Below are 27841 nucleotides of genomic sequence, written 5' to 3'. Positions count from 1 at the left end.
GTAAGTAGTAGCTAGTCTCAAATTTAAAATAATTACCAGTCAGTATCAAAGCATCATCTCAATAAGAAATGGGATTGGAGGGCCACTGCGAATAGAGGAATCAGTGAGAATATCTTCCTGTCAGGACCCATGTGGAGGGATTGCTTCATGATTGCATCACATGACTTTCCATGGCTTATAAGAAAACACCTGCCCTATCTTCCAGTGCTTCTCAACAAGTTTGCTTACATGGGGGCAGGTTATCCTGTTCAACTGCTACTTGGAAGCTCCCTGACTTTCTGTTGACTATTTCTAAAATCTAGTACCAAATCTGTCTAGTACTCTTTGCTGCCTGCTCCCTGCTCAGACCTTTGGCTCGTCCAATTACTCTCCTGCCTGCTGCCGGCCCTGCCCTTCGATTGCTTGACTACCCCTTCTTCCTGCTCCTCCCTGGACTCTCTGCTAACTTCCGGCTTCCTGGCTCCAGCTACCTGTAACACCTTCAAGTGAATTTGCACTACACTCCCTCTGTGCATTTTCCCTGCTAAACCTTATAGTTTGTGAAGCCAACCAAAAAGACTCCATCCACCTGGAGAGACATGGCGGACATACAAAAGATCTGCAATGCGGAAAACACTTTGCTTCAGAATAACATCTTTGACTTACAAAGATATGTGACTCAAGTAGAAATGATCGCTCGCCCCACTGTTCCAGTTCTGACCTTACCCATGCCTGACCGCTTTGATAGGAAACTAGACAAATGTCATGTTTTCTGTAACCAATACGAAATCCATTTTTAATTTTTATCATACCATGTTTCTGGACGATCAAGCAGGAGCTCAAATGCTTAGTCCCATAAATTCATCCATTTGGAGGTCACAACACATGGGGAGTATATTCAATCCGAGTATAATTCTCAATCTTCACACACACATTGGCTCAATAATTCCCTAAAGGTATGGGGTAATGTTATCATAACTTCCCTTCCTCCTTGGGATGGCCCATAATAAATGAGAGTACTCACTGTGTTCCCCTGTGTGTCCTCAGGCGTGCAGCCGCGTCCAGAGTCCAGAGATATCCAAAATAGTTTTTGTGGCGCACAGCAACAAAGAACAGGTCATGTGGATATTAAGAGGGACGTGGTGTATGTGGTGCTCAGAATTGAACCGGTAGCTTCATGCACATAATTGTAGATAAGACCATAAGCTTGGTGGTCTGACGATATAGGAGTGCCCCCTCAATAATGTAATAACAACTGTAGGGTTGAGTGACAAGTGGAGTCAGTTGGGACAACCACCGTGATGTACACATTGATTACCCTTAGGAGTTAATAAAAAGGAACTATGTCCATTGAGCAGCAGGATTTTATAAGGCACATTGGCACTTTACCTGCTCATCCAGGGGGCACTCTCCGGATCAGTGGCGTGCAATCCATCAATGAAAAGTCCAGGAGAGTAGGTGGTGTGGATGGAGCACAGCTTCAGACGCCCTGCAATGTGAAGCAGGGAAAAACAAAACCAGGCCACTCCGTGTAGTATCAAAAAAATGTATTAAGCCAGAAAACACATACAGGGAACAAAAATAGGACAAGTGGAACGCAAGGTAAACCTTGATAAAGTACTATTGTACGAAACGCGTAGGTGCGTTCCACTTGTCCTATTTTTGTTCCCTGTATGTGTTTTCTGGCTTAATACATTTTTTTGATACTACACGGAGTGGCCTGGTTTTGTTTTTCCCTGCTTCACATTGCAGGGCGTCTGAAGCTGTGCTCCATCCACACCACCTACTCTCATGTGGATATTAAAAATGTATTTATTAAAGCCGCATTAAAAAAAAACGGTGGAGGGTGCAACACTCCTACGCGTTTCGTGCTCTGAGGCACTTTATCAAGGAGTTACCTGACATTACAAACATACAGGCTATTTATACCATAGCTGGTACCAAAATTTGCGCCAAAACCGGTGATGTCATACCCACAATGCCTAGCGTCCTGTGTGGACCAATCGCACAATGCATAACTAGCCTGTAGAGACGTTCGGCGGCCTCTGGCACCTAGCAACAGGAGACCGACGTCACCGACGTCATGCAGACCAAGCCCCACCTCTGTGGCCCAATGCGCATGCGCGAATAGCCCAATGAGGAAATGCACAGCGCACTGAGAGTGACGGGATGGGGAAGCAGACGGCATGCTCCGCCTGCAACAACGCTGGGCGCATGTCGGGCACCTGGCAACCGGAGACCGATGCCACCCACGTCATGCAGCCCGAGTACCCGTAACTCCTCCCCCCTCCAAACTCCACACACTCACAATGCGCATGCGCAAATGACAGTCTAATGAACAAACTGAATGTCTGTACCTTGGAAAAGTATCTTCGATGTTTAACAGTGACATTGGACTACTTTTATAGCAACCTCGCAATTCTCTTATAACAATTCCAGACGTGTCTACCAACTGCAGTCCATTCTTTGCCACTGCAACATACAACCCAAAGATGCTACAATCTGAACAGGAATGGTCTCCAGTCCCAGCCCTCTCCTGCCTGGTGTCTACACTACAAAAGATTAATCAGTTTAGCAATTCATATGCGTCAAGCAAAAAACAGATACAAGAAGTTTGCGAATGGACATTGGATGCCTGCTCCTGAATCACCTGACTTTCCATGGCCTGGAGGCAGGTTATCCTGTTTCACTGCTATTTTGAAGCTCCCTGCCTTACCGCTGACTATTCCCAAAACCTGGTACCGAACACGGTTAGTATTCTTACTCTGTTCCCTGCACAGACTTTAGGCTCGTCCGATTACGCTCCTGCCTAAAGCCCGCCCACTCGTGGATCGCCTAGCTACCCCTTTTTCCTGCACCTCCCTGGACTCTGCTACCATTGCCATGCAGATCCGAATTCCTGGCTCCAGCTACCGGCAACAACCCCAGGTGAATTTATAGTACACTCTCCTCGTGGATTCTCCCTTCTAAACCTGACACTTCAACAGCCCATGACAATTGGGAATGACCATATATAAACTGGACACATCTATAGTGACCAGTATAGCATTCTGTGGAAGTGTCTACGATAATGAGTAGTAAACTACAGTGGTTAATAACCGTTTCAAGCTGAGTACCCGCTGCGGGACGGCCGCGCGGGCCACCAACCCCTTACCTCATGTCTGGCTGTCCCCGCTGCCTCCTTCCAATGAGGCTCACTACGCGCTGTGATGCGTCAGACGCCATGGGATGCAAGAGAATTGCGATTCCGAGCGGTGAAGCGTCACGTGGTGCGCTGGTGAGCCTATCAGCGCCGGGGGCTGGAACTGTCAGGGCTTCCCCCACCTCCAAAAGTTATGGGGGGGGGAGTTTGTGTATATGTTGTGTGTGGGGGACGGATGGACCGACGGGGACGGGGGGGGAGCAGGGATATCTCGACAAGTGTGTTTCGTTCTAGGAAACTCCTTTGAACGATTGAATCATGCTACATGATGTTTGATTTTTTGTGAGAACTGCCTATTGTAGACTGTGAGATACATTGTTTCCTTGTATTATGGTAACCTTCCTAGGCTGTGTTCTACCAATGTTTATTCGATGCTTAATACTGTCGCACCCACAGTTTAGTCACGGAGAGCGAGCAGCAGTGGGCATGTGTGGGGGCTCGCTGCACCTTCTTGCAGCCCGGGAGACCCCCGCTGCAGCCCTCCGCTCAAACCACGCTCCCCCCCTACGGACCGCAGTTAGCGGTCAATTGCCTCTCTAAGCGCCGCCTGCATGCAGTGCGGGCGCGCTGACTGAAGTAGCGGGGCTTAGGCCTAATGATCGATCAGTATACAATAGATATCCCAATGTGCAACTCCTAATTCAGATGCAGCTTGCTACATACATTTAAATTCATACAACTCATATGCTATTCTATAAACAACTTCAGCAGCCCCGTTCCTGTGGATTCTCATTGATTGAGTCTTTCAATTTCTTTACGTGGCTGTCTTTGATGTACAAAGTCTATGTCTGTGCAGCTACTTCAGCGCTTGGATGTGAGCAGTGCACTGAGCTGATCTGTACCTTGTCGCGTTCTGACCACTACATGTTTTACCTGTTTCATCCCGATTGAGTAACATTTTTTTTATTTTCTGCTACTGGATTTTGTGATAATTTTATTAGATATGCTGATTTTCACATTTAGGTGGGTTGTATCTACATATCGTTAAGCCACTGGGTTATTTTGTGGCTACATTGCTAGGGGAATATTGTGCCTAGCAACAGTAACATTATAGCTTGCCACCTTTTTCAGTTTCGAGGCATCCAGGGGGTGGGTATATATATTGCACTGTGTGTGTTTTGGAGAGCCTGGATACTTCTTTCCATGTGTATGTCTGTACATCTGTCTCTAGCACTGTATATGTGTGTGTCTATATATCTGTCTCTAGCACTGTATATGTGTGTCTATATATCTGTCTCTATCACTGTATATGTGTGTCTATATATCTTTATCTAGCACTGTATATGTGTGTCTATATATCTTTATCTAGCACTGTATATGTGTGTGTCTATATATCTTTATCTAGCACTGTACTGTATGTCTACATTTTTTCTAGCACTGTATATGTGTGTCTATACATCTGTCTCTAGCAGTGTATATGTGTGTCTATATATCTGTCTCTAGCACTGTATATGTATGTCTATATATCTTTATCTAGCACTGTATATGTGTGTCTATATATCTTTATCTAGCACTGTATATGTGTGTCTATATATCTGTCTCTAGCACTGTATATGTGTGTGTCTATATATCTTTATCTAGCACTGTATATGTGTGTGTCTATACATCTGTCTCTAGCACTGTATATGTGTGTCTATATATCTGTCTCTAGCACTGTATATGTGTGTCTATATATCTGTCTCTAGCACTGTATATGTGTGTCTATATATCTTTATCTAGCACTGTATATGTGTGTCTATATATCTTTATCTAGCACTGTATATGTGTGTCTATATATCTGTCTCTAGCACTGTATATGTGTGTGTCTATATATCTTTATCTAGCACTGTACTGTATATGTGTGTGTCTATATATCTTAATCTAGCACTGTACTGTATATGTCTACATTTTTTTTCTAGCACTGTATGTGTTTGTCCGTACATCTCTCTAACACTATGCGTGTGTCCGTCCAGTTACTTTATAATATGTTAAAAATATATAAGAATTGTCTAAAAATATGTTTGATGTATTTTTAACATATTATAAATGAAATGTGTTTTTAAATGGAGGGAGTATCTAAGCGTGAGAGTGATGGGATGAGGGGATTAACGGGAGCAGTGTAGATGAGAAAATTTGAGGTGTGTACTGTACATGGAAAGGGTTTGGAAATGAATGCTCTCTCCCTGCTGCTGCTGGATCGGATCCCCAATCCCATCGATCGCGGTGACGGTGACGGCGGCGGGAGAAGAATTTGAGACTGACGTCACCACCCTGTGCTCGCGCTTGTGGCACACAGGGTGCGCGCGTCGTCCAAGGCGAATCATCGATGAGCTCAGCAGTGCAGTTGCTCTGGTCTGGCGCGCGCTCTGCATTTCCCGCGTTCAACCTGGAGGCGCGAGTCACGGAACGGCCAGAACCCACCTGCAGCTGAACAGCGCGCGGGTAAGAGGAGGCTTGCTGTGTGTATACACATATATATGCAAGTGTGTGCTGTATATACACATACATGCAAGTGTGTGGTGTGTGTATACACATACATGCAAGTGTGTGCTGTGTGTATACACATACATGCAAGTGTGTGCTGTGTGTATACACATACATGCAAGTGTGTGCTGTGTGTATACACATACATGCAAGTGTGTGCTGTGTGTATACACATACATGCAAGTGTGTGCTGTGTGTATCCACATACATGCAAGTGTGTGCTGTGTGTATACATATATATGCAAGTGTGGTGTGTGTATACACATACATGCAAGTGTGTGGTGTGTGTGTATACACATACATGCAAGTGTGTGCTGTGTGTATACACATACATGCAAGTGTGTGCTGTGTGTATACACATACATGCAAGTGTGTGCTGTGTGTATACATATACATGCAAGTGTGTGCTGTGTGTATACATATACATGCAAGTGTGTGCGGTGTGTATGTACATACACGCAAGTGTGTGCGGTGTGTATGTACATACACGCAAGTGTGTGCGGTGTGTATGTACATACACGCAAGTGTGTGCGGTGTGTATGTACATATACGCAAGTGTGTGCGGTGTGTATGTACATACACGCAAGTGTGTGCGGTGTGTATGTACATACACGCAAGTGTGTGCGGTGTGTATGTGCAAGTGTGTGTACAACGCCGGGCTTCTGTTTCCAGGTCCATATAAAAAGTTGTATATGCCGTATATCTCTATATATTTATACATAACGCAGTGTGGGGAACTGGATGTGGAGATATGTATACTTTATATTCAGAGAATATATTTACACACCCAGTGCCACACTCTGCCTCTATGTTATGTATGTATAAAGATATAGAGATATACGGCATATACACCTTTTTTTTATATGAGGAATGTCTATATAAAATATATTATATATATATATATATATATTACCATTACCCCTCAGGTTAATTTCATTCTGGCATTATCTTCATTTTCATCATCCTGTCCCTATATAAATTGCTTTATTATGCATTGCATGATTCATTTTCTAATAAGGTTAATACAGATCAGTCACCACTATTGACTTCAATGGGGATAGTCCTTTTACACCTGTTGTCCCATTGTGCTGTGTGGGATTACTCTGTAAAGATGAGCGCTCACTTGTGGGGGGGATGAGCAGGTTGGGAGTTTGGGCTAGGTATGCACAGAGGCCGGGTCTGTCCGTGGTGCAGGTTACCTGGTGCACTTACCAGAATTCCCTCCTACTGTCTCTGTACGTTCTCCCTACCTACCAATTAGATTGTAAGCTCCTCGGAGCAGGGACTCCTCTTCCTTAATGTTACTTTTATGTCGGAAGCACTTATTCCCATGATCTGTTATGTATATTATCTGTTATTTATTTGATTACCACGTGTATTACTACTGTGAAGCGCTATGTACATTAATGGCGCTATATAAAGACAAACAAGACAATACAGTAATGGAAGGATTGTAACTCCTGTGTGGAACTTGGTGAACCAAGTAATAGGTACAAGGCTACATGCTTACTATCAGAAATTGGTGAAAAAAAATGGTGGGTGTACCATAAATTCGTGATAGTGAACATGAAATTAACAAATATTAAACACAAAAATCAGTATATAATGTGAAACAAAGTGAAAAAGTATATGAATCAATAAATCACTGCCAATGTGACATAATGTGGGATAATATATGAAAAGCAGCTCAAACAACCCTTTGTAGATTGTTCCCAGGTCCATATGAATTAAGTCTTCCAGGTGCAGTATCACAGACATGAAAAAGCGTTGTCATGACGCAAAATGTATGTCGCTCTGACGTAATTCCGTCAGTTCGGAGAAGTCTGACAGGGAGTCTGGCATCTCCAGGTGGTACAGGGAGCATTGGAGAACCCCCCCCCCCCCCCCCGACATAAACCAGTAAGGTTATCGCCAGCCTGCTTTACTATTTAGCTATTATACTGTAACAACAATGGAAGTCAGTTTAGGGATTTGCGTGCTGGAGTGTTGAGTTAGGTACATGAGTCTAGCAGCGGTGTTTTGGATGGGTTGGAGTTGGGATAGGCGGAAAAGGGGAATGCGAATTGAGCGAGGTTACAGTAGTCAAGGTGAGACAATATGAGAGTGAATTAGGATGTCAGTGGTATCATGAGTGAGAAAAGGGCATATCCTATCAATATTTAGGAGGTGGAGATGATAGTACTTCGTGAGGGACTGAATATTAGGCGAACTCAGTCAGATGACCCCTAGACATGGCGTGTGTGGTGTTTAATGAGCTTGTGGTCTTATTGACTGTGAGTGTGGGTGTAGGGGTTGCAGTGGAAGGCGGAAGGAGTATTAGTTGTGTTTTGGACATGTTAAGTTTCTGGTAACGGTGGGACATCCAGGAGGAGATTGCAGATTGGTGACATGTGACATGTGACATGTGACGTGACAGGAGAGAGGGGAAGAGGTAAATTTGGGTGTCATCGGCACAGAAATGATACTGAAATCCAAAAGATTGTATTAGTTCACCAAGAGAAGAGGTGTAGAGTGATTAGAGCAGAGGGCCAAGGACAGCCTTGTGGAACCCAAACATAGAGATGGAGTGAAGATGAGGAGATACTAGAGAAGGAAACACTGAAGGAGAAGTTGAATATGTAGTACATGAAACAGGAGAAGGCTGGATTACAGAGGCCAAAGAAGAGTTGAAGAGACGGTGGTGGTCCGTGTTTAAGGCAGCAGAGAGATCCATTAGAATTAGTGAGGGGAAGTGACCTGTAAACTTAGCTGTGAGTAGAGTAGGTAATTGGTCACTGTAGCAGGGAGTTGGAGGGAAGGTGAGCCAGGCGGTTGTATACAAGTAGCTTTGAGGCAAAGAGGAAAAGTGAGGGCGGTAGAGAGGGATGCTGGGTTGGGAGGGTTTCTTTAGAATGGGAGTGATGAGTACCTGTTGGAGGGAAGATGGAATGTGGCTAGATGTAAAGGAATATGATCGATCTAGGGGGGTGGAGGGGGGCAGGCTGTAGGGTGAGACGATGAAAGGAGCACAGAGACCTCCCCCTCCGTCAAAGGGGAAATTGAGCTTAGGGGAGTAGGTTTTGTGTGTGGAGCTTGACATAAAGAAATGTCATGTGTGGCTGAATCTTGTCTATGAAGTAGGTGCAAGGTCTCAGGCCGTGAGGGTAGAAGGTGGTGTAGTTGGTGGAAGAAGGGAGTTGAAGGTGGCAAATTGGTCTTGAGGGTTATAGGTCAGAATTTATGTGAGTGAAGAAAAGTAGGTTTGCTTGACAAAGGAGAGGGCAGTGTTATAGGACGAGAGTATGAATGTATGTACAGTATATCTTTATATAACACCATTAATGTACATAGCGCTTCACAGCAGTAATACACGTGACAATCCATATAAATAACACAATGGGAAGAAGTGCTTCAGACATAAAAGTGGCATTTAGGAAAAGGAGTCCCAGCTGAAGCTTACAATCTAATTAAGCAGGAAGAACGTACAGAGACAGTAGGAAGGTGTTCTGGTAAGTGCGTCTGCAAGGGGCCATGGTTTATGTAGGAGGTGTAAAGTATCAGCAATGGAGCTACTCATATGCTTCGATAAGGAGGTGTGTTTTAAGATGGGTCTTATAGGTGGATAGAGAGGGTGCTAGTAAGGTATTGAGGGCAAGTGCATTCCAGAGGTGTGGGGCAGTGAGTGAAAGAGGTATAAGGCAGGAAAGGGCTTTAGACAAACAAGGGGTAGAGAGAAGACATCCTTGAGCAGAATGCAAGAGTCGGCTGGTGTATAGTGAGAATTTAGGGCTGAGATGTAAGGAGGGGCAGAAGAGTGTAAAGCTTTAAAAGTGAGGAGGAGAATTGAGTGTGTGATATGGGATTTGATAGGAAGCCAGTAGAGGGATTTCAGCAGGGGAGATGCTGAGACAGATTTAGGAAAGAGCAGAATGATTCTGGCAGCAGCGTTTAGGACAGAATGTAGGGGACACAGGTGAGGCAGGAAGGCCGGACAGCAGGAGGTTACAGTAGTCGAGATGGGAGAGAATGAGGTCCTGTGTCAGAGTTTATGCAGTCGAGCAACAGAGGAAATGGCGTATCTTTTTTTCATATTGCAGAGGAAAAAACATGTTTTAGCTACCTTTTGAATGTGAAAGGAGTTGTGTGACCCCTAGGCAGCATGTTTGTGCTACTGGGTGTATCATAGTACTTCCAACAGTAATGTGGAAGGAGGTAGTAGGGCCTGGTTTGGGAGGAAATATGAGGAGCTCGGTTTTTGACATGTTTAAGTCGGCGGAGGGCCATCCAGGATGATTTAGTGAAGAGATATTCAGAAACTTTGGTCTGTACAGCAGGTGTAAGGTCAGAGGTTGAAAAGTAAATTTGCATGTCATCAGCATAGAGGTGATATTTGAACTCAATAGATGTGATTAGGTCACCTAGCGAGAGTGTGAGAAGACGTCCCAGGACAGAGCCCTGTGGTACCCCCACGGAGAGATCGATAGAGGAGGAGGTGTTGGCAAAAGAGACACAGAGTACGATGGGAGAGGTAAGAGGAGATCCAGAATAGAGCTTTTTTACGGATCCCAAGAGTATGGAGAATGTGAAGAGGGTGGTCCGCAGTATCAAATGCTGCGGAGAAGGCCGTAATATGAGCAGACTGTAATGACCTTTGTCTTTGGCAGCATGAAGGTCATTAGTTATTTTAGTGAGCGCTGTTTCAGTGGAGTGAGCGGTGCGGAAGCCAGATTGTAGCGGATCTAAGAGAGAATAGGTGGGTAGAAAATAGGGGAGGATGTCTTCTTTAGAGCTGGATTTCCTCCAGTAATGTTCCGCAGTGCGTGAGCACTTTTGGAGTTAGCAGGTAAAATCGTGTGTGCCATGGTTGTGGCATGGATTGTTGAAGGCGATGTGTGGTGTCAGGAGTCGCCTTGTCCAAGGCTGATGTGTGTACTGTCATATAGAGAGGTTGCTAGGTCGGGGCAGTTAAGGGTGGAGGTTGTAAAAATGTTACAAATTGGGTTTCCATTCTTCCTCTATCGTTCTTTTCCCAAATCCCTTTAATTTTTCCATCCTCTCAAAGTTCCTCTCTTCCTCCTCTTCAATGTTTTGTGTCAATGGAGGTTGTGACGCTGGAGATCCAATCACTAGACACAACCTGTAAGTTACTCCCCCAAGTCTCTTGGTACTAAGTACTATGACAGGTTATATCTGGTGATCAGAGTTCAGAGAGCCACTCTGACAGGAGGTGAGGTTTAGCTGGACACTTGAGGCCTGTATTATACTAAGCGCGTGCGCGCGGCAAAGAAAAACACCTGTCTCTCTATGACAGTTCATCCAGTGCCGACGCGCGCACGGCAGACAGCGTTGGCGTGGCAGCTGTGTGGAAATACAAAGAAATTTGTATTTTTGAGCGGCTGCCGTGCCAAGTGACCATGTGAGCCAAACACAGTGAGGCCTACCCTCGTGACATCACAGCTACGTCTCCTAGTCACGCGCGTCATCGTTTGGACTATACACAACACGCTTGCACCATGTGTATGTGCAACTTCATGCGTGCAAGTGCTTTCTATAACACATACCTAGAGACTGGAGACATCGCTGGCAAGAAGAATGTAGCAGTTTGCCCTTGTCCAAGGTACTGCTATATAGTGACTTGTTAACCTTATAACTACACAGATCAACATAGACCATTATAAAAAGAAAATAAATCGAATGTTCGTTTCTAAAAAAAAAAAAAATAAAAAAAAAAGCTGCGCGGGAAGCATACAATTGTCTCTAAGCCCTCCATTAAATAGCTATAAACAGGTTATTTTTAAATTTGTGTGTATTTACAAAATATATCCGTAAATAACAAACACAGCCTCATGATGCAGAGGTGGGATTTCCCACTTCTTAAACTTTCTGTTAAACCTTTTAATTCTATTCTTCTGATCATCAGTGGTTGAAGATAGCTTAATCGCCCTCTTTCATCAGAGACATTACTTGGTCACAGTGCAATGAGGCACTTATCAGAAATATACACAGTTGGTTTAATACATTGACCCCCAACATAAAAAGGCATACCCCTCTTGAATTTGGGGGGTCTTTTAGTATTACAATGTTCATAATCTTTACAGAGAATGACAATCGTATCTCCTCCATGAGATGCACGATGATGGCCCCTTGTAATGATTAGAGATTCAATTCCTAAAATGACCCCCAATATTAAAAGTAGGCAAACTTCCATCTAGATCTTGGTTTCCCATTTTGTAGGGAGGAGTTCCTCCTTGTTGCCCCCTGACCATCAAGGAACTTTAATAAAAGTTAGCTGGGGGTTTATAATACAATAAAATATGCCCTTTTATTAGAGATAAATGAACCATCTATGATCAATGTAAATATATAAAGAAATGTACTCCTAATATAAAGTGTGTATCTATCCCATCTATCCCATCTATCCCATCTATCCCATCTATCCCATCTATCCCATCTATCCCATCTATCCCATCTATCCCATCTATCCCATCTATCCCAAATAGAGGAGTTGATAGACTTAGCCTTAACATTAAATTGACCCTAAATAGTAGTACATTACTAGAACAAGTGATGCAAGAGTGGTTGCAATACTATAAACTTGTGAGTGAAAATCAGCGAAAAAATATAATGCATTAATGAGGTGTGTATTTACAAGGTTGATCCCAAAATGGGCCAGAAATATCCCTTCTAGTGCACTCACTGTGGAAAAATATAACCGGGACAGATAGTCCAAAAGAGTAATTCTCTCTAAACTGAGCACACGTTGCTATACAGTGTGGACGTATGCACAATTTGCCCACTAGGGCCTGAAACTCAAAAATAACAAAACTTTAATAACATTATAAATGAACAATGTGAAGTATGTTCTTAGTGAACAACGTTAAAATTCTCCTTGGGGTGGAGACTATAATGAAGGATAATGCTTGGAGATAAGCTTGGGTGAGTAAAAGATGTGTACACATACACCTATGTATACACATGTATACACATATATAATGAACGCACACAACTATGTTACACAAAAATACAGTAAAAAGACACACTTACTTTGGAAACTGGGATAACAAAACTAATCTTTCCTAATTGCAAACACACCAAAATATTCCAGGCTATGTCTCCTTCCTGTAGCCTCTGGCTGTTGAATACCTGTCACGTATCCTCTGAGAAACTTAGACGATTTACTCAGAGCTGGAACTTCTCAAATTGGACTGAATCTCAGGTGAATCACACAAGATGGAACTGATGGACTCATGAAAAACTTAGATTGATCTCTTAGAACTGATGAATCTTGAGCGGGGTTCAAATCTGTGATTGTGATAAAACTCCTCTTCACCCCCACACCCTCCTTCTTGATGTTACAGCAGAGAACACCTTCCCCATTGCCTGCACCAGCTTATAATACCTTCAAACCCCTATCTGGGTAAATTCTGCCCTATTGCAGGATTGCCAGTAGTCCTGGTAACCGGGCAACAAGCTTCACCCACGTCCGCCTGCTTAGCATGCATGGCAAAACCCCCTTTGCTCAGTGACAGAATATCTGGTTCTGGTCAAAGAATCCCGCCAGTTGCTGGACAGCTGTTTAACCCTTTTGAAGCTCTAAGTTTTATATACATCCTGGAGGGCATCTCCCCAGGGTCCCCTAGAAGCCAGGCCTTCTGTTATGCATACCTGCCCCCTGGAATGGTGGGTCATAAACTAGCAGGGTGAATCTTTTAACGTATCCTGTCCCCTGCCTGTCATGTAAATCCCCCCACCTCGCATAACTAAAGGTACCTACACAAGGGCCATGCCCGTTTATGCATTTACACACATGGTACTATTAATAAAATTATAACAGTCTACATGTCACTCTCCTAATCGTTTGCATACAAAAAATTAGAACATTAGGACATTCCTTCAACATATCAAGCTTGGGGGATGGTTAACCCCCATTCTCTTTTCCCTTATTCAAAAACATTGTTACCATACTAAATACATTATATGATTTCCCCCCTGAACCCTATTTTAATCAAACCAACCTTCGTCTTATACCTGGCTGGAGTGTGGGGATATACATTAACCCCGTGTGTCCCATTTTAACCTTTTCCTGCTCTGTGCTGAAGCAGGGCATCCCAGCACCTCTGGAAACGATAAAACACAAACGGCAATTGTCTCTCATTTTGCACCCAGTCACAGTAATGCATATACAATGCCAGGGCCCAAGAGCTGACACTCTAGGACCCCAAAACACGGGTCAGGGGTAACCAAGAGGGCTTTACCTTTATTATAAGCCTGGTTGTCCCTTCCCGCGCGCGCGCGCGTGCGTGTGTGTGTTATAATAAAAAGGTCAGTTGGCACTCCCATAAACAAAGTATGATAGTTGGTGCATGTCCCATAAAGATAATATAGTTATACGATACCGTTTGAAATCAAGAGACCGCACACACAGGGGTCGTTGAGGGGGGAAAAAAGTGTATTTAGTGAAAGTGATACATTATAAACCAACGTTTCGGTTCGCATCTAACCTATCTACCTCTTGACAAATTACCGAAATAGCTACTTGCCGTCACTTAAAAAAAACATTGAATAAATTCCTAATAAGAACTTAAAACAACATTTGTTTTTGAGATAACATAGTTTATTTGTATTACATTTATACTTTACTAAAATTAGTCCTTGTCTCATAGTTACAGAGTAGAGGAGGTTGGAAAAAGACATGCGTACATCAGGTTCAAACTATGCCAAATTTACACGACAGATACTTTATCCTATATCTATACTGCAGTATATTGATCCAGAGGAAGGCAAACAAAAATCCCATTGACAGCATTGAATGATATATCTCATAAGGGGAAAAATAAATTCCTTCCTGACTCCAAGAATTGGCAATCAGATTACTCCCTGGATCAACATCCTTCCTATGTTTACGCACACACCGCACGCCCCATAGCGTAAAATTGTACATTTAATAAAAATAAGGATTGGGGGAGGGAATAAGAACACTCACAAAGGTAGTAAAATAACAAGCGCTGTGTGATAATATCACCACCAGCGAGGTAAGCACGTCCTGGATCACGGCGACCGTCCAAGAGGAAAGTTCCTGCCGCTTTACCAGTAGGCGTTCATCCTCTGTATGTCCCGCAGATGGTTAACCGTGTGTCTGCTTCCAGTGTAGCTTACGAGTAAGGACGACCACAATACAGCTCCCTGCACGCTCCGGCCGTAAAGCGTGCACTTGCGTGATGACGCAGTGTCGTGATATTACGTACCCTGATGCGTTTCGTCACACTGGGCGACTTTGACAAATATATATATATATATATATACACATATGGGGCAAGCATCAGCATTTTTTTTATGTTTACAGTGTGCCAACTGAGATGATTTTTTCATGTGTAAACACGACACAGAGAGATAGGATGAGTCCGCGCATGTGCGATTATGCCTGGTCAGACCATTGAGGCCACCGTAGTTTAAAGGGAGGTTTGTGTAAATCCAAGATGGCGATGCGTTCCAGCGGATGTATGCGTGTCACAGCGGCGCGGTTTCGCGGGCAATGTTGCGCCTACACGGGTGAGTTTGATTTAATTTTGATTTGTTTGGGTATATAAGGTGGTGGATTAGCATTCACTTATTGCACGTCCCTGAGGAAGGTCACGTTGAGTGTACCGAAACGTTGGAGGTGGTGCCATGTTACTTTGATTACATCTGCATTGGAATCACTAAGACTGTGTGCTGTCTCGTTTTTTCCGGACTCCAATCTGGTAAATTCTATTTTTACATGTGCATATGGGGCAAGCATCAGCATTTTTTTTATGTTTACAGTGTGCCAACTGAGATGATTTTTTCATATATATATACACAGATATATATATCTCATTAAATGGGAAACTTCTCTAAAAATAATTTTTTTATATATAATTTTAAGGCTTTCGTTTTGTCCCTTAATGCATTTTTCAGTTGATATTTCTTTTTTGGTCCATCACGCTGGCTATTCCAAATGTTGTCGCGGGCAAGAGTTTGGACACCCCTGACTTTTTCCCGCCTATAAGTCTTCTGAGCTGTTAAACGCATTGTTTTTTTGCCCTTGGCATTAATGACCATGTTCACTAAATGGTGCTAAGCTTTAGCATGTCTGAACTCCCATTTATGTGAATGGTAGTTGGGGTGTGCTAAAGAGTAGCGAATATGGGTCTCCCATTTGGTTTGAGCATTTTATGTTTCTATTGGTTGCTGTGGTCTCTCACAGCTGGTTTCGCCTATCTTATATCTTATCTTATATCTATATATTTCTCAAAGTGTTGTATGCGTGTCTGGTTGTCCTGTGTCTAGGGGCAATCACATTGGATCTTTGGTCCGTCACTCCGCCTCAGGCCAATGAGATTGCTCCCTTGGCCCGCCCGCCCCCGCACACCTCTCACTGGCCTGAGGCGGAGTGACGGGCCAAAGGAGAGACACACACACACACACACACACACACACACACACACACACATATCTCTCTCTGTCCCCCCCATCACGTGCGCCACCCTGCACCGGCTCCGGAGGGAGGGGAAGCGCGGCCCTCCTACCCCAGCCGCCAGCTCCCTTACCTCCCCGGCGCTACCTCCCCATCAGGTAAGTCACACTACTGCGCGTCCCGCCTCAGCTTATGGCGCCAGTAACTCTCCTATTTCTGGCGCGCAGCCTCGCGCCTCAGCCCAGGCCCTCAGCCCAGGCCCACACAGGAACACCCAGGCCCCAGGCCCAGACAGGGCGCTTCCTGCCGCCGCCTGCACGTGCCTCAGTCAGCCGGACGGCACATCGGGGGACCAAGCGGGCGCCGGGGGGGGGGGGGGAGCGCGAGTCACGGGGGACCAAGCGGGCGCCGGGGGGGGGAGCGCGAGTCACGGGGGACCAAGCAGGCGCCAAGGGGGGGAGCACGAGTCACGGGGGACCAAGCGGGTGCCGGGGGGGGGAGCGCAAGTCACGGGGGACCAAGCGGGCGACAGGGGGGACGCGAGTGACGGGGAACGGGGGGGGGGGGGGGTGAGCCCCGAGTCAAGGGGAACGGGGGAGCGAGCCCTGAGTCACGGGGAACGGGCGAAGAGCGAGTCACGGGGAAGGGGAGAGCGGCCAGCCGCCGAACCAGCGGACAGACGGACGTCCGGACGGGGGGGGGTGTGGGGCATGCAGATACATAAATTGACAATACATATGCCCCCTGCTCTCCACCCACCCACTCCACCCACTCCACCCACCCACTCCACCCACTCCACCCACCCACTCCACCCCCCCCCCCCACTCCACCCCCCCCCCCACTCCACCCACCCCTCCCACTCCCCCCACTCCCCCCACTCCACCCACCCCCCCCACCCCCCCCCACTCCACCCACTCCCCCACTCCACCCACTCCACCCACCCCTCCCACTCCACCCACCCCTCCCACTCCACCCACCCCCCCCACTCCACCCACGGACGTCCGGACGGGGGGGGGGGTGTGGGGCATGCAGATACATAAATTGACAATACATATGCCCCCTGCTCTCCACCCACCCACCCACTCCACCCACTCCACCCACCCACTCCACCCACCCCCCCCACTCCACCCACCCCCCCACTCCACCCACCCCCCCACTCCACCCACCCCCCCACTCCACCACCCCCCACTCCACCACTCCACCCCCCCCACCGCTCCCCTTTTCCCCCCCTCACCGCTCCCCTTTCCCCCCCCACCGCTCCCCTTTTCCCCCCCCACCGCTCCCCTTTTCCCCCCCCACCGCTCCCCTTTTCCCCCCCCACCGCTCCCCTTTCCCCCCCCACCGCTCCCCTTTTCCCCCCCCCCACCGCTCCCCTTTTCCCCCCCCACCGCTTCCCTTTTCCCCCCCCCACCGCTTCCCTTTCCCCCCTCCGCTCCCCTTTTCCCCCCCTCCGCTCCCCTTTTCCCCCCCTCCGCTCCCCTTTTCCCCCCCTCCGCTCCCCTTTTCCCCCCCTCCGCTCCCCTTTTCCCCCCCTCCGCTCCCCTTTTCCCCCCCTCCGCTCCCCTTTCCCCCCCCCCCGCTCCCCTTTTCCCCCCCTCCCCTTTTCCCCCCCTCCCCTTTTCCCCCCCTCCCCTTTCCCCCCCCCTCCGCTCCCCTTTTCCCCCCCCTCCGCTCCCCTTTTCCCCCCCCTCCGCTCCCCCTTTCCCCCCCCTCCGCTCCCCTTTTCCCCCCCCCTCCGCTCCCCTTTTCCCCCCCCTCCGCTCCCCTTTTCCCCCCCCTCCGCTCCCCTTTTCCCCCCCCTCCGCTCCCCTTTTCCCCCCCCTCCGCTCCCCTTTTCCCCCCCCTCCGCTCCCCTTTTCCCCCCCCTCCGCTCCCCTTTTCCCCCCCCCTCCGCTCCCCTTTTCCCCCCCTCCGCTCCCCTTTTCCCCCCCTCCGCTCCCCTTTTCCCCCCCTCCGCTCCCCTTTTCCCCCCCTCCGCTCCCCTATTTCACCCCCTCCGCTCCCCTATTTCACCCCCTCCGCTCCCCTATTTCACCAAAATATACATTGTACTGTGGTGTGTAAACCATTTGTAAACAACATCGTATTACATTTTATTCCATCTTTTCAACATTATTATCCAACCTTTACAACAAATTGTCACCTATTGTTCCACGATTTATAAATAATACTACCTATTACGCATTTACATCCCGGGCAACGCCGGGTCTCTCAGCTAGTAGGTAATATTATGTAGGCGAGAGGCTGATTTTGTTTTTGATATTGATTTCAGGCAGTATCGGCATCATTTGAATCACCTGTTGGTATTGACGATGCAGTTCGTAAACAAACGAGAGCTGCAGAAATTAGCAGGAGAAAGGAGCGGTGACCATTATCCGCACAGCCTGCAGTTCTACCAGAGTCCCCCCACTGAAAACATCTCGCTCGTTGAATTTGAAACGTTTGCCGTTGAGAGACTTAAGCGTGAGTTTCTAACCCCATAGCTTTCTCTCTGATCTTGTATTAAAGCAGAGACCAACACCACCAAAAAAAAAGACATTTGGGGGTATTTAAAATAAATGAATAATAACCTGAACGTGTGGCCCCCGGTTGATGTGGGAGGGTCCGTGGAGCTGGAAGCATCACAGTTGAACTCTGCGGGACCACACCTGTTTCTTCTAAGGTGAAATAAATAAAAGTAATTTGGAGCAGGATTCAAATTTATACTGTATCTGTAGGTAAGTATATGTACAGTATATCGGGTACACCAAGGTCTTGTAGTATAAATAGAAGGGTTTTTTTTTTTTTTTAAACAAAATGTAATGTTTCAGCTCACTGGAGCTTGAAATGGTCTTGAAAAAGGCTCCAGTGAGAGCTGAAAAGTTGATTTTTGTTAAATTTAATTTTTACTAGAGACCCGGTGTGCTTGCTTCTTCACTATTTGTGCCACTTGTTTGGCTTCGGTCCCAGTCAGCACTGTGGCACACGCGCCCGTGGGGGGGGGGATGTGTTGGGGGCGGCGCGTGCACAGCGCTAACCGCGATCTGTAGTCTTCCATGGAGAGAGGGAGATTGCGACGGAAGGGGGCGTGGTGGGGGTTTTGAGGGGCGTGGCCATGACCACGCAGCTGGTTCGCCCTTATTGGGTGAACCGCCGGCGGGGGTGTGGCCACGCCTCCGTCGCAAGTTCTAAACTCAATTTCATTGAGTTTAAAAAAACCTGGCAGTACGGTGTGACTGCACCTTCAGCGGGAAGATGCGTACTGGGCCCAGCCCTATTGAGGGGCGGTGCTTATATGCACGCCGCGGCGTACGCTGTAGCAGCCACTGGGACCGCAGCCCTACAGATCAGATGATTGCACCAAGGCAGTTTGTTAGTGTAGTGCCACTATACGTCTAGCCCATATATATGCGTATGTATGTATGCAGCCCAGATTTCAGTATTAATCTACATATTTTGAAATTCCTTTTCAATAATCTTTCTGTAAGAAAGCCAGGTCAGCCTAACTCGGATGGCCAATAGAAAGCAGTGACATTGTGAGAGGTGACATTGCAGCTTAAGATACAGTTTGCGCGTGTGGGTGTGTGTGTGTTATCCAGCATCCAGCGATGGCTTCTGCATCTGTGGTGGGTCCTCAGCGTGGGTGGTATCCAGCTGGGGTGTCCCACGTTCAGACAGTGTTGGTACCTTGCCAGGTGATATGAGCCCAGATCACAATCTTCAGGGTTGCGCAGGGTTGCGCAGCGTTGTAACTGTGTCCCTGATCTCAAACAGCTAATGTGGCATTGTCTCTGTAGCAACTACAATCTAAATATGAGTCTGGGCCTATCAGGAGGGTCTCTGGCCTAGTGCAGGGTCCACAGACGCTCTGCACATACAACCTACCCTGTCTGTCTCCCAGCTCCGACTGACAAGCGTGGTGTCAGCGCGCGTAATGTATCCATTCTCTGCAGCATGGAGCCCTATTGGCTCTCGCGCAACATGTGGTCTTTGCCCCTATGCCTTATGGGGCTAGTAGTTTCCCACGGAGCCTCCTATTACTATTGCGCCTCACGCGCCTGTACTGCCGCGCATGCGCAACGTAGTCCAAGATGGCAACACCCTGACCGGGAGCCGCCGGTAGTCACTGGCGATGCGCTCGCCCTGCGCAACCACCCCGCCCCCCTGCATTAACCACACTCTCCCCAGCTGCAACGGAGGTAATGGGAGCTGGAAGGGGGAACCCAGGGCACAAATGTTTCAAACCACAATGTCTTTTCTCAAGCTCCTTTTTGTATATCTATATATCTCACCAGTAATACTTTTTTTTCGTGAGTGAATAACACTGTGTTGCTGTAAATTCTTCATGTTCAATTCACTTATTTCCGTTGTTCCTTTTTCTTAGTTCTCAAGACATTGGAGAACCTCGGTGTGAGCTACGTGAAGGGTACGGAACAATACAAATCCAAGCTGGAGGGTGAACTGCGAAAACTCAAGTTTCCATACAGGGCAAGTGAGGTTGAATAAAGGAAACCTGATTTATTATATTAATAATGAATATAAGAAACTGGTTTTCTTAGCTTTCCATGTGACCGTATTTGTGCTAATGACCAGGGTATTCTAGCAGTACAGGCAGTCCTCGTTTTACAGCGCTTTGTTTTACAACGAATGGCTTATCTAACGCTATGCAATGCATACCTATGTTCATTTTTACAACGCCAAAACGGCTTATCCAACGCTCTTACGACGCTTTGCAAAGTTGTTTGTGTATGTGTGTGTGTGTGTATATATATATACACACCCACATACACATAAACAACGTTGCAAAGCGTCGTAAGAGCAAATATATATTAATAAACTATATAATCTTATATTATACTATATATTATTTATTTTATATTATATATAATACAGTATATACACTATATAATGTGTGTGCTGCGTATCTTATTGCCTGCATAAAATATTTGGTGTATTTTAGTGTTAAAAATGACTTCAGGAACGGAACCTTTCATTTAAACAGTGTTCCTATGGGAAAACGTGTTTTGCTTTACAATGTTTCGCTATCCAACGCCATTTTGAGTAACGCATTGTGTCGGATAACCGAGGACTGCCTGTAGTTATTGACTTTTGGTATCTGTTTTTGTTAAACTTTCCTCAATGTCCTTTTTTTATAAAGAAACATACAGATACAAAAAAAGCATCTAACAGGCACCCCCAAATTAAAGGGCGCTTGTTGTTAAATAATGTACACAAAAGACAAATATCATACGGTAAAAAAATAAGGACTTCGTCAACACAGATGAAAAGCAAAGAAATATAAAGAGCATCTTCATGTCAATATTTAAATGACAAGCAGTAAAACCTAAGCCTAGGTATATGAATCATCTTACATCTTTATACATACATGAACATGTAGAAATAATATACTTGCATACATACAGCACAGAAATATAAAGAAAACTAGCCTTAATTGTAAGTGTGCTAACTTTTTGTTTATATAATTCAAGTGTTGATTTTATATTTGTAGAACAGATCCCAACTGTGGATGAATTAATGTTAAAAATAATTAAATATATAATCAAATATGGTAAATTATATACCAAATATACTTGGTGTGACAGTCCCAAAATGTGTGCACAGGTGGTGAGCTTCTTCAAATCAAAGCTCAGTTGGACCTTGAAAATAAAATAAATATCTAAAAGGAAAAAGAAAAAAAAAGTAAGACCTCCGTAGTGTAGTATTTTATAAAATTAAAAGCATGTAAACACTTGAAAGGGATTGCACTCTCAACCTGCATAACAAGATGATCTTATATGTGGAATGCCTCAGCTGGTGGCATTTGGGACACTTTTGCATGTTCATTTTGATTGCGACCCCTGATGAAGTAGCCACTGTTGGTAAATGCGATGCTTTGGAACATGTGTACCCAACACGAAACAACTGGAGAGATGCAACCATGAGGAACGTGAGAGTGCCCTGAAACCTGCAGGCTGTGGCCTTTCACATATCCTCAAGGTGAGAACCTTTGACACTAGTGATAAGTGCATCTTTTTATGTTTGTGAGTGCAATCCCTTGCAAAGTGTATATTCATGCCTTTCATTTGGTAAAATACTACACTATGGAAGTCACACATTTTTATTGCACATGAGAACTCCATCCAGTTGAGGTAGGACAAGATTTCTGAAGTCAGGGCATAAAAAGAAGTTGTATCCTGAAGTAAGCTTTTCTTGTCCTACCTTAGCTGGAGGTAGTTATCCAATGGTGTTGGCTATCTATTTAGGCAATGGTGTGTGTTCTGTGGTGCCCTGGAGTTGTGTAACTGTGCGTTAGCCAGGAGGAAAGCCCAGGTGCAGGTTCACTCCTTGTGTTGTGCCAATAGGGTCATTCTCCTTCTCTGTTCGAGACCTCTGGCAACCCGTGACTTCCTAGAGACAGTGCATTTCAAGAGCTAGCAGGGAAGTCACCCCCTTACCCCCTTCTCTACTTACCGCCACTTAGGAGAATTCCGGAGCTTTTGGAAACAACTTCCGTCCTGCACCGGAAGTGCAGTTGTTCCATGTTGGCACGTGGAAGTAGTCGCTGCAAGGCACTTTCATTGATCTGTAGCAGGACTGTCCAGAGCTGTAAGAATCTGGGCTTCAAATTTATAGGAAATGCCTCAAATCTGGAGTTTCTAGACCATGTTTACTGAGCGTTTTCACAGATGCTCTAGATTTGGTCTGCGATGCATCTACAGACGTCCATTTTTCTTCTAGCTTGGGCATCTGCTCAATTTATCGTCACCAAAAGCTCTTAATGGCTGTGTTCATGGACTGTAGATGTCTCCAAGAACTTTGGTGTCCACAACATAATCTGGTTCATTTCTTGTTTGGTGCAACTCTGAATTCTAATATTTATAAGATATCGGGTGACAATCATCAATTTCCGGACATTTTGGTTGTGGGCCTTTCTGCCGCAACCAAAAGACAGCTGGCGTTTAGATGCCTACAGGGATAGAAAATCCCACTAAAGATACACTGATCATATAAAAACCTCACAAGATACACATGAAATATAGGCCTTTCACATAACCCATACAGCTTCCCCCCTCATATAAAACAGATCCCTCCAACTCCATCCAAATAATAAAGACCCTGGTCCTTGCCTCAGTCAATGATACCTGAAAAGCGCAGAGCTGGGGCGAGCGCCGAGGAATGTGTAAAGGTGCTAAACAAGCGCCTCGCAATGCCTTGTGACCTGTTGTTGGACTACGTTCTTTAAGGCGACAAACTGCAGTGTGTGTAGGAAGTTTGACTGTCGCTCACTGACTGAGCTTCCAAACTAGCACTTTTTTGTGTTTTTTAAAAATTTTTTTTTTTAAATAATATAACTCATTGGCCCTGAATTTCCACTTGTACCGGGCAACGGGATGTTTTTCCAGCTGTGTCTGTAAAAATAAATTGCATAAAGCCGATCACCTTGCTTTTTAAAAACTTTTTTATATTATACAGTATCCAGACCATTATACACAAACTGATGCACATACTGTACCACCTGCCCACAATAGCTTGAAACTGGTTGTAACTAAGCACCTAAAACCTATTCATTGAAAAATGCATACAGCAGAACAAACTATTCTTATAACCACATTTCAGCGGGATCTAAAATGTCTTACACAGTTAGTGAATCTTTAAACAGATCCAGTGCAATACATTCAATATTCCATCTACATACTGTATCTTCATACTGCAAGCAATTGTAATCAAAGATAAAATAAAGAAAAGCAAAGAAGTAGTATTTTCCTCTATCCAGCAATCAACAAACATTTGTAAAAAAAACCAAAAAACTTCTAAAAATATATTATAATGGGGAGTTTTACTAGACAAAAACAGGGCCAGCATTGGCCCTCACTCTGGTTAATTTCCATTCTCTGAAAGGCTAGCCAACAAGCCATTTTGACAGATATCTCAGGATAGCCCCACTACATTCAAATGTGTTTAAAAGGGCATTTTGTAATGCATTTGGGCTAATATTAAACTGTTTTTACGTATTTTTTAACGCATTTAAACAATAAAGTAGACAAACGCTAAATCTTTAAAGATTGTTAATACGAAATTAATGAAATTCGGCCATTTTTCTGTAAGTAGCAATTTTACGACTTTTAAAAATGCAATTCCTTTAAGGTTTATGTTTTGCCTTATGTGGTGTATAAATTGGATACACACGTTCAATACATTTTTAATCTAACCCTTGTTTTGGCCTAAACCAAGGCATCTTTTAACTTCCGTTTTTTCTAAACAGTTTTTACAGGATGGGATCAACAATGAAGAGTATGTTCAAAGGAGGAAAGACCATATCTCTCACTTTATTCTGCGCCTTGCATACTGCCAATCGTAAGCAGACCTAATCCACATGCTTTCTTTACATTTGTGTGTATTATATGAGTGCTAGCTATTTAGTTAACCGCGTCGGCAGCAGTCACATGACCGCCACTGCGCTGCGGCATTTGGAAATGGAGGTGGTTAATTACAGAAACATGAAAGCTGCGTGTTTTTGTAGAGGTTACAAAAACCAATTCCCAAATGTATCCAAACTATCATTGCACTAATAAGAGGATACATTTGATATATGGCTTCTTGTATTCATTTCCAAGAAAAAAAATCTATTTGGGAAATACAAAAATACAATTCTACCCAAATTAAAATATTCAAGCACTTTGACAATGTTTGCAACACAGGCATATTTTGAGAGATTAGTCGACATTTTCTTGTGCTGGATTATTTACAAATATTTGATATAATGCAGATTTGACAGAATTTGTCATTACGTTATAGTGTTGGGTAATCATATTACATGTCTCCAGTGTGTATTAACTGTTGAAACCGAATTGTTTAACACTGACCTCATCTTGAGTGTCTTCTATGTAATCATATTGGGACAATACTGACATGTTGTGGTGTGATTGTGAACTACATATACTTTTGAGGTAGAAAACATTTTTTCTATGGTCAAAACAGTATAACTTTTTAAAGTCCGTTTTTGTGAAAGAAAGTGAATTGGGAAATAAACACTTATTGAATCTTTCTGAGGGAGCCTGTAACATTATATGCAAAAACAGAATATGAAATGCGCCAACTAACAAGAATAACTTACTGTGTCTAAGAAAGTTAGTATCCACCAAGGAAAGGGACCTTTTATCTGCACTCAAAGAAAACCTCATATCTGTTATTAATATCAAATATATAACCTCTCCAACACCTTTTAAAAAAAATATCTAAAGTTCAATATCTCCTGATTCCTAATAAAATCCGTTAAAATAGTTTGAGTGCGGACTCTATATCTATCTACGAGTAATTATTAATGTAATATAATTCAGCTCTGGTTTCTTATTGCCTATATCCTTGTTTAGTATCTTCTTTTTGTGCATTAAGTTTGAATAGTTTCTATTTGTATAAAGTGCTGTATGCTTACAATATAGTCTTCTGTTTTAGTTCAGGGCTCAGCCAATAATTAGCTAAAACAGTATGGCTGTATACAACAATACATGCAAAAAGACTGTGTTGCTATTTTCTTTTCAGCATCAAATCATGTTTACTATGTATTTTCTATATCAAGAAGTCAATTACTTCTGGTTCACTGATCATTAGTTATTATATAATGTATCTTGTTCAAAGCATTGATTTATATTGTTTGAGGTTGCAGTTGCCCGCCCTATTCATGGTGGCAAGCTGGTGATAAGTTAATGACCCAAACAGAAGAACATCAAAAGGTATCCCAAGTACAGTCTAAATTATGTGCAATTATCTCCTAATAGTGCTAATATAAATGTAAGAAAATTTGTGGTAATTCCTAATAAGTGATGAGAGAGTAAATTGATACCACTCTAAATATTATTGTTTGAACCAGAAGGTTTTCTAGTTAATCAATGCCTAAATCGCTAAGGAGAAGCCATGAAAGATGTCCTATCTAAAAAGCTTCTTTCCCTCCTTAGGCCTCGGCCATGGTCAGCGCTGAGGCGCGCTTGCACTTACCTGTGAGCCCCTACAGCCGCAATGAGAGCGGCTTTAGTAGGGGCTCGCCTACGCTTCCGCAAGCGCGCGGAAGCGTAGGTCTTAGGTAATGTTTAAATTCAAGCGCTTGCCGGAGTGGAGGGGCCGGTCTCGTGAGCGGTTCGCCCAATGGGGGCGAACCAGATCCGTGACATCACTGGCCCGCCCCCGGCCTGCGCGCAGGGAAAGCACCCGCAAGGCCAGGGAAAGCACCCGCTTTCCCTGAGCCTCAGCGCGCCTCAGCGCGCCAGCGGGAAGCTTGGCCGAGGCCTTACTCATTAAATACAAATGAGATGGAGCTAAATAGGGTTTATTTTGGTTTGTTTGTCTAATACAGTTAAACAAAATAGGTGACCATAGAAAAGGTTAATATGAATCTCCTAATTCTTTCCCTGCAGCCTGTGAAGAAATTAATATTCTCACCGAGAATATTGTGAATGACGCAGAAAAGAAAAAACCTATGACGCAAATAAGAAAAACATGGTGCATTCTGTTTGAAATAAATTTGTTTCACTCAAAATGCACAAGAACTAAAAGATCGTTGTTTATCAATAATCACGTGTATTCTGTGACCACCTGCATCACATTGGGAAGTTGGTTTGCTATGTGGGACTTGCCCTTAAAATGATGGGGAAAAAAACAAAACAATTGCATACATTTTTTTTAGCAAAGCAACACTTTGCCATTCCACATGTTGCACTTTAAGGCAGCAGTTCTGCCTGCTCTTTTATTAAACTTTCTTTTTAACTTTTTTTTTTTTTTAAAGCTTTCCTTAACTGAGGCTTTCTGAGATTTGTAGTTTTTTGTGTGTGCTTTTTTTTTTGACACAACAATGGCATATTGCTGTCTGGACTATTAGCATGGCCACATGGTCACCAAGAGAAAGCCACAATATCATCTCCTGGTGACATTGTCGCTTTCTATTAGCCACAGAGCGAGCCCTGACCATGTGGCAATTTAGAATATTGCAGCCTGGCCTGTGAATAGCGTAGTCTTGAAGAGGAGAGGGGAGGGGGGTAGGGAGGGCTGGTGAAGGTCCCCGGACCTCACGGGACCAAAGAGGAGCTTCAGGGTGACACATTTCAGGGAAGAGCGAAAAAATTATTGTTATTTGGGGGGATTCCTGCTTTGAATACCAGATGCCTGGTGCAGACAACTCAGAACAGGCACAGCACATTATAATTTTTCTTTTGGCCAACTGATTAGGCAAGTGTAGTTTAATTTGAAGTCCGCAGAGCTTAATAATATGAATTCCCATATTTAAAATATTTAATTATGAGTCAATAATGTTCCATCAGAATAGAAAACTTTGAAACCTGCTCAATGAGTGTTGCAAAAACTAGCATGTGCAGTGTAGGTGAAACCAGCAAAGGAAAGGCAAACCAGTGTAAGGCCGTGATTATACCCAAAGCCGCGGAGTGAGCGCCGCCAAAACTAATATCAGTTTTCCAATGAGTGCGCACTAAGTGCACGCGATTGATGCGGCCAAGCGCGCGAATTTAGAACCGATCTGTAAAATTGATTTTCAGGAGTGACAACCGCGTCACGTGAGTGGTTCAGCCAATGAGGGCGAACTGCTCGCATGACGTCGTGGCCATGCCTCCGGCACGCCTCCCGATGTCTCCCGCCTGGTGTGCAGGTTTCGGGCGTGTGCATTGCCCTGTGGGGGAGTGTGTGCGCACGGTCGCTGGCGGTATAATCAAGGCCTTATGGTGACGGTCTGTGGCTACACTATTATAACATTTTATAACCAATTAAGGAAAAAACAAAAGGAGGAAATAAATTATATAAGA

At 44.6% G+C, this 27841-nt stretch overlaps 1 protein-coding gene across 2 annotated transcripts in view; it reads left to right on the top strand.

Moving 5' to 3' along the window:
- The first annotated feature begins 5455 nt into the window (after positions 1 to 5455).
- PRIM2 (DNA primase subunit 2) overlaps positions 5456 to 27841 on the top strand; it is a 225584-nt gene continuing 203198 nt past the window's right edge. For both annotated transcript variants that reach the window (XM_075598113.1, XM_075598112.1), the window contains exons 1-4: positions 5456 to 5602; positions 18331 to 18521; positions 20422 to 20525; positions 24301 to 24392. In XM_075598113.1, the coding sequence (XP_075454228.1) occupies positions 18371 to 18521; positions 20422 to 20525; positions 24301 to 24392 (347 nt within the window). In that variant the 5' untranslated portion in view covers positions 5456 to 5602; positions 18331 to 18370. The remainder of the gene's footprint in view (positions 5603 to 18330; positions 18522 to 20421; positions 20526 to 24300; positions 24393 to 27841) is intronic.

This window comes from Ascaphus truei, chromosome 4 (genome assembly GCF_040206685.1).
Source record: "Ascaphus truei isolate aAscTru1 chromosome 4, aAscTru1.hap1, whole genome shotgun sequence".
Taxonomy (NCBI): domain Eukaryota; kingdom Metazoa; phylum Chordata; class Amphibia; order Anura; family Ascaphidae; genus Ascaphus; species Ascaphus truei.
This window is presented reverse-complemented; position numbering and strand designations above follow the sequence as displayed.